Source organism: Dreissena polymorpha, chromosome 2 (genome assembly GCF_020536995.1).
Source record: "Dreissena polymorpha isolate Duluth1 chromosome 2, UMN_Dpol_1.0, whole genome shotgun sequence".
NCBI classification, from domain to species: Eukaryota; Metazoa; Mollusca; class Bivalvia; order Myida; family Dreissenidae; genus Dreissena; species Dreissena polymorpha.
In genome coordinates this window covers 131,185,881-131,199,904 of record NC_068356.1, presented here as the reverse complement: position 1 = coordinate 131,199,904, position 14,024 = coordinate 131,185,881, and the positions used below count along the sequence as shown (strand labels likewise).

Sequence of the window (14,024 nt, the reverse complement as noted above, 5' to 3'; positions counted from 1 at the left end):
ATGAAATTTGGTCAGAACATGTGTTTTTTGGATATGACAGTTGAGTTCAAAAATGGTTCTGATCGGTAAAAAAGCATGGCCGCTGGGGGGGGGTCATTTTCCTTATATTTATATAGTAATAACAGCTCTTGAACACTACACAGTTTATCATGTCAAGGGAAGTAACTGCAAATGAAAAATTATGTTGAATTGACAGAGTTGTCTCCCTTTTTAAAATATTTGTTTTAAGCTCAAGAAGATTAAGTGGAATTAATGATAAATGATAGTTTTACATTCTGGAAGATAGCAAACTTTTGCATATGTTTTTTATTGTTTGATGATTCTGTACAATATGGCATTCTTTAGTCAAACAATTAAAGCAAGACTATACGATTTTTAGCCGGATTTTTTTCGAAAAAATCTCGGCTTATAGATTGATGTTGTCGGGCGGGCGGGGGGGCGGGCAGGCGGGCGGGGTGGCGGCGTGCTCGAAAATGTTAAAGTTCTTATTTCATGGTATAACTTTGGTATGCTTGGACCTAGAGTCTTCAAACTTGACATGAAGGTTGGCCAGGATTAACAGATGACCACTGGTCATTTCAAGGTCATTCATTTGAAGGTCAAGGTCACTGTGACCTTCAATATAAAAAATGTTAAAGTTCTTATAACTTTGGTATGCTTGGACCTAGAGTCTTGAAACTTGACATGAAGGTTGGCCATAACTAGTTAGTAACCACTGGTCATTTCAAGGTCATTCATTTGAAGGTCAAGGTCACTGTGACCTTGAATGTAAAAATGTTAAAGTTCTTATTTCATGGTATAACTTTGGTATGCTTGGACCTAGAGTCTTCAAACTTGACATGAAGGTTGGCCAGGATTAACAGATGACCACTGGTCATTTCAAGGTCATTCATTTGAAGGTGAAGGTCACTGTGACCTTCAATATAAAAATGTTAAAGTTGTTATAACTTTGGTATGCTTGGACCTAGAGTCTTGAAACTTGACATGAAGGTTGGCCAGAACTAGTAAGTAACCACTGGACATTTCAAGGTCATTCATTTGAAGGTCAAGGTCACTGTGACCTTGAATGTAAAAATGTTAAAGTTGTTATAACTTTGGTATGCTTGGATCTAGAGTCTTGAAACTTGACATGAAGGTTGGCCAGAACTAGTAAGTAACCACTGGACATTTCAAGGTCATTCATTTGAAGGTCAAGGTCACTGTGACCTTGAATGTAAAAATGTTAAAGTTCTTATTTCATGTTATAACTTTGGTTTATTTTCTTACATTTAATAATGAAATTGATGGAAACTTCAAACAATATCTTACTAATTTGCTAATAAAAAAATTGAGATCAAACTTTCCTAATTGTCAATTCAAGTTCATATTTGTGACCTTAAATGTTATTGTTGTTCATGTATATGCATGCATTCAAAACATAACACAAGGTTTGCTCATGCCTTGAAAAGTACTTACATTTCATTTTGACCTTTGAACAATATTTCAGTAATTTAAGTATTGCATTGACAAAAACACGAAAGGTACTTTCCTGTCATTTAAATCAAAAATCCGGCTTCAATGCGGTCATCTCCGACCGCGGAACTCTTGTTATATGTGTTAAATTGTAATATATTGATAAATACATGTTACAATAACACAAAATAGGCAAGATATTGAAGACGAATATCATAAAATGCAGCAAAGACAAATTAGCACCCTGAGCTAATGGTGACGAAGAAATTTCAAACATATTTTCCTTCAATAACCGAAGAATTCATCATTTTATTAGGATCGGAGTTAGTGTTAGTGTGTCGAATGAATAGACATCGCTGCAGGAATTTAAAAACAACCATTAAACTAAATTAAGATTCACATCGTTCATGCATGATGTACATTCTGGCGAATTCTACTGTACAGACATTTTCGATTTCAGAATTAAATATCTTGCTTATTTTAACAAGGTTTTTTAACCAGGTTTTTAACCAGGTTTTCCGAAGGAAAAAACTGGTTATTAGATTGGCGAATGCGGGCGGGCTGGCTGTCGGGCTGGCGGAACAAGCTTGTCCGGGCCATAACTATGTCATTCATTGTCAGATTTTAAAATCATTTGGCACATTTGTTCACCATCATTGGACGGTGTGTCGCGCGAAATAATTACGTCGATATCTCCAAGGTCAAGGTCACACTTTGAGTTCAAAGGTCAAAAATGGCCATAAATTAGCTTGTCCTGGCCATAACTATGTCATTCATTGTGAGATTTTAAAATCATTTGGCACATTTGTTCACCATCATGGGACGGTGTGTCGCACGAAAGAATCACGTCAATATCTCCAATGTCAAGGTCGCCACGACTAAAAATAGATTTAAAAAAAAAAACTTACAAAGGGGGTTAATTTTGTTTGTTCATTTCAAAAGTTCAGTTTGAGTTTTCTCCCTTTATCAGATTTTTTTTTCACAATGAAAACCTGGTTTTGTGACAATTTTGTCCCTTGTCTATTATTTGACCTAGTGACCTAGTTTTTGACCTCAGATGACCCAAATACAATCCCAACCCAGATTTCATCATTCTTCTTTCCCTATTAATTAGTGTTTATTAATCTTTATATCTTACCATCGCTAAGAGTTCTTTGTATAACATATAACTCTAACAACAAATTCCAACTATTCAAAGATCTAATACATAGTGGCAATGTTAAACCACTTTGTGATCTGTAAAATCCTAAAATATTAGTAATTTTGCTTATTTCCAACCCATTGCACTTCCGTGTATTTCTTTTCTTTTATAGAAACATAAAATTAAAGTAATTCTATATTGATTTTAACATTTAAAAACACAGATCACAAAGTCTAAAGACTCCAACAAACCCATTGCAATATATATATACTCGAACATTGGGTCTAGTAATGATGATGCCACATACAACAGAATGTGTTTTTCATCATCTTTACTTATAAAAATTGGGCTATTCTCCTCCTTCTTTCTCTTTTCAATACAAACAACATACATATAATAATAATAGCAATGATATTAATATAACATCTTCATAGTAGTTTAATAACAGATACCAATCATATTAGATTCAAATAGATTCAAGTATTAATGGATGTAATTATTCCTTCTTGTTTCATACATTTCCTAATGAAATTCTGCTTTGTTTACATTTTAAAAGTGCAAAAGAGCAGACGCCATACAATATGATTGGTTGTCTCTTTCACGTCCGTGTAAAGAGCAGACGCCATGTCAAGGTCGTTTTTTGTGTGAATTTTACTTCTCAAGGATTGACCTACTTGCGTTTGCGTGGACGTGAAAGAGATAACCAATCAGAGCCAGACTTATAAATACTGTCAACCAATGAAAGCGTCGCTTTCTACAGCTTTAGGCAAGACATTGTCCAATAAGTTTATCGAGTACTGCGTTTTTAACGCTTATTGAATAGAAAAGTACAGATATCTTTTAACCAATAGACTTTAATTGAAGCACCGCATCAACACTGCAATGTATTGTTGTATTATAAATGGTACAGCCCAGTAAAATCGGGCTGACCATATTATAGCCGTTTTCAGCTTTTTTAACGTAGAGTTTTGTTAAGCAGCGTGCTCAGGCAATGGTTTCTAACCAAAGGCCCGAGGGTAAACAGCCCCATTAGTTAGTTAGATTTCATCAAGATAAACATTCTGACCAAATTTCATGTAGTTTGGATGAAAACTGTGATCTCTTCTGTCTACACAAATAAATTGTTGACGGAAGGACGTACGGATGCCGGACATCACACAGTCACAAAAGGATATGCCTCCATATTTGTGCAATATTTTTATGCCCCCCTTCAAAGAAGAGGGGGTATGTTGCTTTGCTCATGTAGGTATGTCGGTCTGTCGGTCGGTCCGTCCACCAGGTGGTTGTCAGACGATAACTCAAGAACGCTTGGGCCTAGGATCATGAAACTTCATAGGTACATTGATCATGACTCGCAGATGACCCCTATTGATTTTGAGATCACTAGGTCAAAGGTCAAGGTCACGGTGACCCAAAATAGTAAAATGGTTTTTGAATGATAACTCAAGAACGCATACGCCTAGGATCATGAAACTTCATGGGTAGATTGATCATGACTGGCAGATGACCCCTATTGATTTTGAGGTCACTAGGTCAAAGGTCAAGGTCACGGTGACCCGAAATAGTAAAATGGTTTCCGGATGATAACTCAAGAATGCATACGCCTAGGATCATGAAACTTCATGGGTAGATTGATCATGACTCGCAGATGACCCCTATTGATTTTGAGGTCAATAGGTCAAAGGTCAAGGTCACAGTGACCCGAAATAGTAAAATGGTTTTCGGATGATAACTTAAGAACGCATATGCCTAGGATCATGAAACTTCACAGGTAGATTGATCATGACTCGCAGATGACCCCTATTGATTTTGAGGTCACAAGGTCAAAGGTCAAGGTCACGGTGACCCGAAATAGTAAAATGATTTTCGAATGATAACTCAAGAATTCTTTTGCCTAGGGACACTTCATAGGTACATTGATCGTGACTGGCAGATGACGCCTATTGATTTTCAGGTCACTAGGTCAAAGGTCAAGGTCACAGTGACAAAAAACGTATTCACGCAATGGCTGCCACTACAACGGACAGCCCATATGGGGGGCATGCATGTTTTACAAACAGCCCTTGTTTCATAAAACACTGTCAGCATCCATGGCTTCATTTATCTAGAGCAATTATTTTACCCAGCTTGTTTTTTTTATCAATTTGAGACAGGCTTTAATATTGCTTAAGTAAGACCGCTTTATTAGATTGGTTATGTTATAGAATCTTAACTTTGTTAGGTATGTTATCCAATATTAAATCAAATATGATATTAATTTATTTAATGATATCATATTTTTTATAAGGCAGTTAACATATATAAACTAATGTCATTAAAACCCTAAATTTATAAAATGACTAGCTTTTCTGTTCAACCTGGTAGATTTTGGTGCATTAAAACAATCTGATGTTATTGTTTTTATTATAAGGTAAGATAAAGAGTTTCACTTCTACTAAAAAATCTGGGTTTTGTATAAGAGTGCCAGGTATATTTGTATTTGGTGCAATAAATGTCAGGAAAGTCAAATAATTGTCAATTATTATTTTAAATTCACCTAGTGACATACTATTCAGATGCAGTAACAAGTTTCCATTTAGGTTGTCCATTAATGGATTCAATACTGTGTATAAATCACCACCAATGATCATTTTTATGCCTCCGGTAGGGTGGCATATAGCAGTCGGATTGTCTGTCCGTCAGGCATTACGTTTTCCAGAGGTTTTTTATACAATGCTTTTAGATATTAAGCTGATTTTTGGTATGTGAGTCTGCCTACATGAGTTTAAGATTAAGTGTGAGTTTTGTTCCATTTTTGGCAAAGTTATTAGGGTTGGACTTAAAAATGTTCTGCATAATAACTGTATTCCGGAAGTTTTTATGCAACACTTTCAGATAATGAGCTGATATTTGATATGTGAGTCTGCTTACATGTCTTATAGATGGAGTGTAAGTTTCGTTCTGGTCCATTGATTTTTGGCCAAGTTATGGGCCTTGGACTGCAGCAATTTCTGTTTTCAGAAGGAAAAAAAACGCTTTCAGATATTGAGCTGATTTTTTTGGTGTTTGCGTCTACCTTCATGACCTACAGATGAAGTGTGAGTTCTGTTCCGACCGCTTTAATTTTGGTGAAGTTATGGGCTTTGGACTTACAATTTTGCTGAGGTTTTTAACAAAATGAGCTTATTTCTGGTATGTGAGTCTATCTATATGCCCAACAGATGAAATGGAAGACTTGTTCTGGTCCATTGATAGTGTGTTAAGTTATGTGCCTTGGACTTCAAAATTATCCATTTTCTATAGGGTTTTTTACCAGATGCTTTCAGATGTGTAGATGATTTTTGGTACTTGAGGTTACCTACATGACTTACACACAAAGTATGAGTTTCGTTTCTGTCCATTGATTTTTGGCAAAGTGATGGTCCTTTGACTTCAAATTTTTCTGTTTTTCAGAGTTTTTTTACACAATGTTTCAGATATTGAGCTGAGTTTTGGTATGCGAGTCTAACTTATGGTGAAGTGCAAGTTTTGTTCCTGTCCATTGATTTTTGGCAAAGTTATGGGCCTTTGACTAAGACATTTTCTCTGAAATAGCTGTGGTGTGGCTTCAAAGCGCAGTAGGGGGCATTATGTTTCACAAACACAGGCCCTGTTGTCAGTGTTTTGAAGTACCAAGGCTTGCAGGTTATCATCATCATTAAGTCAATTTATTGTTTTCTTCAATGCCAGCCATTCTAGCTGTTATATCTCAAAATATTGCTTTGCTTTTATTCCATTTTTGTTTCTTACACAAATTTTACAGAAATTTTCTCTATAATAGACGGATTGATCCATAAAAGTTTTTTGAGTCTAAATCTCAATTTTCGTCTGTTTCAGATTATCCCCATCAAAGGCCATACTGATTTGCTCGAGCACAGACAATGGCTAGTTGGCTTCATATTTAGGGGCTTATGCAGATGGCCATTGATTTATAATTAACATTCTTGTAGAAGTATTACTTGTAAACTTGACATATTAATTGTTTTCTTACACTTGTATCTGTATTTTGGATGGATTATTTAATGGATAATTGATTGCTGTTATTGGCAGAGTGATTATGTCAAAAAGTATTAAGTATTGAGTTTAAGACAGAATCTTGTAATGGTATGCACTGGTTTGACATGACTTAACTTATTATGGAAATATTTGTTTTTACAAAATGTTGTTATTTTTAACTTATTTTTTTTTTACAATATTTTTGAGCTTATATTATGCTTACAATTCAGCTTGCTCATACATTTTTACCAATTATGTGCAATGGTTTTGTTATTTCCATTGATTCTGAAAGTGTTTTTGTTTTCTTAATTATTTGCACTCCATTTTGAACTATGTGCTAATACTTAATATTTTGTATAAAAAAAGGAATATATTTCAGAGGTTTTAAGATCCATTTTCTGTGAAGATGTTGTGGTTGTACCTTTCTATGTTTGCTTTATGAACCTGTATATATCTAGTTCCCATCTCACTAGGATATTCACATCATCATATGATGCATGTTGCAAAAAAGGTGTTTTTGATAATTATGAAATCCTTTAGCAACTGTTACATTGCACATTGTAATTTTATAAGATATAACCTACAACAAATCAACCGTAAATGGTTATAAACGAGAGAGGTGTATCAAACAATTATTAACATGGTAACAGTAAATAATGTTTTGATATAATTATGTTTTACTGCGTGTCAATTCAGAAAGTCTATTGCAATTCTTACATGAACTAGGCCTATGTATTGTTTGATACAAAATAATTGTATTTTTTTCATAAGTTACCTGTAAACTTCATCATTTCTTATGCTTTTCAAGCTGTTGTTCAATTGTAATGTTTCCATATTTAAAATAACCAAAGAAAAGGCATACATGAAATTAAAGCATTTTATTGAAGCTGTTATTTTCTAATAGAGCACTTTTACTTGGAATCGTACTTGGTTTTCAACTATTTATCATTCTTTGTTTTGAATAATTTATCAAAGTATGTAATGACATTTGTAAGTTGCCATATCCTATGGTTGTTGAAGAATGTCTATGTATGTATTAACAAACACAAATAAAGACTCTTTATCAATTTTATTGTATGTTTTTTTAATGAATTTATTTAAAAGGTTGTCAATACACATGCAGGTTATTAAATCTTAAGGACCCTCTTATAAGATGAACAGCTCTCATTGTTTACAAAACAGTGTGACTGGAATAGTCGATAACAGTGTGACTTGAATGTATGTAATATTCTTAACAGGTATGTGTGTAAAAATAGTTTGGATATTTCAAGAAAATCGAGTTACTTTGACTGTTGTAATAATGGTTAACTACTGGTATTTCAATCACTTATTTTAACAATTCTTTTGACATGACATTTTCTGAATGCAACTTTTGGGGCATATGTCACCTAACATAGTTTTAGCTCAGGCTGGCGTTCAGTCACCCAACAGTAACAGCTCAGGCTGGTGTTCAGTCCCCTAAGAGTAACAGCTCAGGCTGGTGTTCAGTCACCTAACAGTAACAACTCAGGCTGGTGTTCAGTCACCTAACAGTAACAACTCAGGCTGGTGTTCAGTCACCTAACAGTTACAGCTCAGGCTGGTGTTCAATCACCTTACAGTAACAACTCAGGCTTGTGTTCAGTCACGTAACAGTAACAGCTCAGGCTAGTGTTCAGTCACCTAACAGTAACAACTCAGGCTGGTGTTCAGTCACCTAACAGTAACAGCTCAGGCTAGTGTTCAGTCACCAAAGAGTAACAGCTCAGGCTGGTGTTCAATCACCTTACAGTAACAACTCAGGCTTGTGTTCAGTCACCTAACAGTAACATCTCAGGCTGGCATTCAGTCACTTAACAGGAACAGCTCACGCTAGTGTTCAGTCCCCTAAGAGTAACAGCTCAGGCTGGTGTTCAGTCACCTAACAGTAACAGCTCAGGCTGGTGTTCAGTCACCTAAGAGTAAAAGCTCAGGCTGGTATTCATTTAGCTCCTTGGGGAATCTTTACTTAAGTACATTGGGGAAATGAAGATCAAGAAATCCAATGTTTTCTTCTTTAAAGTTGGGGAGTATTAATCATTTTAGCAATACTTGTTCAGATCATGTTTAGGTGAAAATCCCTACCCACTAAAGAGCAAGAGACTTTTACAAATTTAAGGGATTACAACGTTAAAGGGCAATTTATGTACTGACCCAGCATTGTTAGTTCATTCGTTGCGTTTGCTATTAAAAATTTCTATGTGATTTCTTTAAATAATAAATATCAAATAAAGGCTTAATCATATAAGCCTCACTCTAGGAAAACCATGCTTAATGCCTGTTCATAAAGTATCATGGTAAGTTAGGCGGCAATCTGCAGAGGCTTATCAGGGACCAGGCTTAATGCCTGTTCATAAAGTATCATGGTAAGTAAGGCTGCAATCTGCAGAGGCTTATCAGGGACCAGGCTTAATGCCTGTTCATAAAGTATCATGGTAAGTTAGGCTGCAATCTGCAGAGGCTTATAAGGGACCACACCCAGGCTTAATGCCCGGGCATAAAGTAGCATGCTTGGCTTGGCTGCAGAGGCTTATCAGGGACCACACCCAGGCTTAATGCCCGGGCATAAAGTAGCATGGTAGGTTAGACTACAGTCTGCAGAGGCTTATCAGGGACCACACCTGCCACCTACTTGTTAAGCGGATTATTGGAAGAGAAAAACTTCAAATGAAAAATTCCATGTAATCGGAAAGTGTCTCCTGACCAGCTTGGGTGAATGACAATCGATAATATGGGAAGATATTTCATGCACATGCATTAGGCCCTGTTTTCCAAGAGTGCGGCCTATGTGTAATTTTGATGCTGTTGTATTTATTAGTCTTCTACGGGTGAAATGGTTTTCGCTCTGTGCGTCTGTCTGTCACACTTTTCTGGATCCTGCGATAACTTTAAAAGTTCTTCATATTTTTTCATGAAACTTGAAACATGGACAGATGACAATATGGTGATTATGCACGTCATTTCATTTTGTTCCTCCGTCAAGAATTCTGGTTGCTATAAATAGACTAGAAATATTGCTGAAAATGGTGGAGTTTCACCGGTAGGGGACTTTTATTGCTTGGCAATAGTTTTGTTACACATGTTTTGCTGCTGTATACAGCCTTCGGGGGATGATGAGATTACGGCAGTTCTCCTTTCACAATTTGATCAATGTTGCATAGATATAAAGCATAATACCATTTCTAAACTTATGATGACTTTGAATGCCTGTCAAATCAAACACTCAATTATTTTCTGGGAATAAAAGTTTGAACAATGTTTAAAATAATATGCTGAGAATTTCATTACACAAAGATTGAAAACCCAAAACTGCTTTTTGTGATTACTGCCAACATAAAACAGGATTAAAAAAGATATTCAGTTGTTTTAAGATATTACTTTATGAAAAGTTAATATGCTCCATGTGTTTAAAAATTAAAAAGAAACATTGTATTTTATACATGAAGGTTAAAGCATCAGGGGGATCCAGCATTGAAAGTCAATTAATTTAGTGAAAGTACCTTACACATGTACATGTATGACTACAAACAAAAAGCTTATGACAGAACAATGTTTATGTTAGCATTCTTATTAATATAATATTTTTCATGAAACTTGAAACATGGATAGATGACAATATGGAAATTATGCACGTCATTTCATTTTCTTCCTACGTAAAAAAATTGTGGTTGCTATGGCAACCAAAAATAAATAAAAAAATATTTCTGAAAATGGTGGAATTTCTGAAAAAATTTGGAGCCGGTAGGGGACCATATTCCTTGACAATAGCCTTGTTCCATATGGAGCCAGTGCAGCTCCATACATTCACATTTGCGCAGTCTGGACTGGAGCTGCCCTGTCCGCTAATGAGAGCACAAAACCTTGCCTGACTATAGCTGATCATAGGGAAGTTCCTGATCTGACTGTGCCTGACTATAGCTGATCATAGGGAAGTTCCTGATCTGACTGTGCCTGACTATAGCTGATCATAGGGAAGTTCCTGATCTGACTGTGCCTGACTATAGCTGATCATAGGGAAGTTCATGATCTGACTGTGCCTGACTATAGCTGATCATAGGGATGTTCCTGATCTGACTGTGCCTTACTATAGCTGATCATAGGCAAGTTCCTGATCTGACTGTGTGAATATGTAAGCTGGTCTGGAGCTAGGCTGGTTGCAAGTGGATTAAGACCCTTTTTCTTCTGATGTTGCTCATTCTAAGATATGCTTTTTTGTTGAATATGATTGGAAACTATTACAACAAGGTTTATTTCAAGTAAATATTTTTGTCTGTAAATTTCTGTTTGGAGAGTCATTTCTTAGGAAAAAAAACACTTTCTGCAATCTATTTGGGTGGAAAGAAAATACCCATAAAGACAATCTTTACACGAGGAATAGTTTTGAGCTGCTGACTTTCTACAAAGTGATAATTGAGAGGGCATCTTTCGGGGCTGTATATTTTAGACAACAGATCAAATATACCTGTCATACTCAAGCAAATTGGAAATGTTCTATTGAAGAATTGTTATGTGGCTATTGGTGGTATTGTATTAGCTTAAGTGTGGCAGATATGATTAGCTGGAAAGTCTAAACAAATTGTCAATAAAAATAGCAATAAGGTTAACACTTAGTTCTGGCAAATTGTAATTCTTCCTATAAAATTCAAAACATCCTCGGGGTGTTTTTGCATCCCAATTCTCTCGCATACAATGAGTGTATTGTAACCTAGCTGTTGTTTTCATAGGTGCTCCAGCTGCTGGTGGGTTTGCTGCTCCTGGGTCAGTGCCCCCTGTTAATCCATCAGTGCCCAGTCAACCAGGTTACCCATCAGGAGCCCCAGGTCAACCAGGATACTCAACTGGAGCACCAGGTCAACCAGGATACCCAAGTGGAGCCCCCAGTCAACCGGGATACCCATCAGCACCCAGTCAACCGGGATACCCAACCGGAGCCCCAGGTCAACCTGGATACCCATCAGCACCCAGTCAACCGGGATACCCAACCGGAGCCCCAGGTCAACCTGGATACCCATCAGCACCCAGTCAACCGGGATACCCAACTGGAGCCCCAGGTCAACCAGGATACCCATCTGGAGCCCCAGGTCAACCGGGATACCCAACTGGAGCCCCAGGTCAACCAGGATACCCAGTTGGAGCCCCAGGACAGGTGAGTTTGTCTGTATATCAATGTAATATCTAACCCACTTTTTCTTACTTTTATCAGGGTTGATTAGAGATCACAAGGCGCACTTTGAGAGTACGGTCTCTTTTGTGATGACATCCCTTAATTTATCAATAGGGCATTATTTAAATGTGTTTGCTTATCAGTTGTTGTTTGCTGGTCTTATGTCAAATGGCAAGGTATACTAATGTTTTAATAAAAGAATACTGAATATTTCGTACACATGGATAATAAGATCTGTCTGTGAACCCCTCAGGCCCTTGCTGGTCAGTTTGGTCAGATGAATCTCCAAGGCAACATGGGCATGCCCCGTCCCACAGTGAGGGCTGCACCCAGCTCCTCGGCAGAGAAAGATGCAGAGGTCATCAGGAATGCCATGAAAGGAGCGGGTGAGAACACAAGAACAGTGGAGTCGCGTTCTGAGAAAACTGGGCATAATGCATGTGCGTAAAGTGTCGTCCCAGATTAGCCTGTGCAGTCCACACAGGCTAATCAGGGAGGACACTTTCCGCCTAAATTGGATTTTTGCTAAGAAGAGACTTCATTTAAACGGAAAAATGTCATAAAAGCGGAAACTGTCATCCCTGATTAGCCTGTGTGGATTGCAGAGGCTAATCTGGGACGACACTTTACGCACATGCATTATGCCCAGTTTTCTCAGAACAAGGCTCAGTGTCAATGAACAGGATTCTAGTGATATGAACAATCATATGACACTTTTTCAGTTAATGGAGTAGATTTTTTTAAATAGAAGTAAAGGTAATAATATGGTTAAGTATTTTCAAAAATAAGATGTTTTTGATGTTTTCATTAAATGATTGCTCAATCCATAGGTATCAATTTTATAATGTATGTTTTAAATAGAGCCAGCCAGTGTATTATCAGCACCTTATGACTTTAAGTTTATATCTCCTAGTGTTGATATTACCTGCTATGAAAATACATTGCATATTCGGCATCCAATATGGCTTAAAAAAATACTTATGAAAAGGAAAATAATTGTCAAATATTTTGTTTATTAAATATGTCATATTATCACTTATAGTCATTGGAAAATTTAATAGTAAAAGTAGAATAGGTATGAATGAAATATGCATGAAATCTACATGAAGTACTACCATTTGCCTGTAAACCATTAATAATGATAGTCATGTGTTTGTGGTCTAATTTCAAGAAATTTTTAACCCATTTATGCCTAGTGTCTAGAAAAAGGCCTTGGCAAACAGCGTAGACCCAGATGAGACGCCACATGATGCGGCGTCTCATTTCGGTCTGCGCTGTTTGCTTAAAGGAATTTCTGTAAGAAATATTCTAAATATAGAAATAAATATACTAGACATCCCTAATTTTGGAAATAATTTGATCCAATTTAGAAGGATGGGAGAGTCCACTAGGCATAAATGGGTTAAGTCCCAAAAAATGTTGCACTATGGTGAGATTGAAGCAGTTTCCTATGCACCTCATTGCATCTCACTGTGATTGTATGTCTGTTACTCTCTCACTGCAGGAACTGACGAGCAGGCGATTATTGGCATCATCAGCCAGAGGTCTAATGCACAGAGGGTACAGATCATGAACATGTTCAAGACCATGTATGGAAAGGTACAACAGTTGCAACAGTAACGCTCCATTGGTCATTGTTGGCCCGGGTACTTTTAAGTATACAACAATGTACCCCAAGTAGGGAAAATATGCTAAAAGGCTCGCAGTCAATATAAAACTGTACCCGAGTTTTATTCCTGCCAAAATTGGATGTCGTAAAATGCGCTACGGAATTATATAACACAATTCTCTTTTCACAAAACCTGCCTCAAAATGCCGATTTTGAGTATAAGTTTCAATAATATAGAGGCCATTTTACAGAAAATTGATATAAATATGAAAATAATTAATTTTAATAAAAAAGAGTCAACAACTTCCAATTTAGCCTTAGTATTCTTGGGCACGTTTAAGTATATTTTCTGTTCCCAGGGTACATTTTAGTATACTTAAGAATTCTGGGGGTACTTTAAGTAGTACACAAGCCGACAATGACAAACTGAGCAACAGTAACAGCTTCTGTATAAGCGGAGAACACTAAGAACAGTGTTGTTGTAAAACAGGGCAAAATGAGCACCTTTCGATTCACATTTTGTGTACAACATTCATCTTATGAGCTCAGAATATTTGTTTCCAATGATATATTGGTTGAGGTCAAAATGGTTCTCATTCGGAAATGTTTCCAACTGTTAAAAACAT

The 14,024-nt window shown here is 36.6% G+C and overlaps 1 protein-coding gene across 2 annotated transcripts in view; it reads left to right on the top strand.

Annotated features, from left to right (window-relative positions):
* LOC127869010 (annexin A7-like) overlaps positions 1-14,024 on the top strand; it is a 59,410-nt gene that overhangs the window by 38,196 nt on the left and 7,190 nt on the right. The window contains exons 6-9 of one of the 2 annotated variants that reach the window (XM_052411260.1): positions 11,350-11,445; positions 11,707-11,771; positions 12,043-12,175; positions 13,294-13,388. In XM_052411260.1, coding sequence (XP_052267220.1) covers positions 11,350-11,445; positions 11,707-11,771; positions 12,043-12,175; positions 13,294-13,388 — 389 coding nt within the window. Of the gene's footprint in view, positions 1-11,349; positions 11,772-12,042; positions 12,176-13,293; positions 13,389-14,024 lie in introns of both variants that reach the window. The other variant, XM_052411259.1, reaches the window with a different exon arrangement.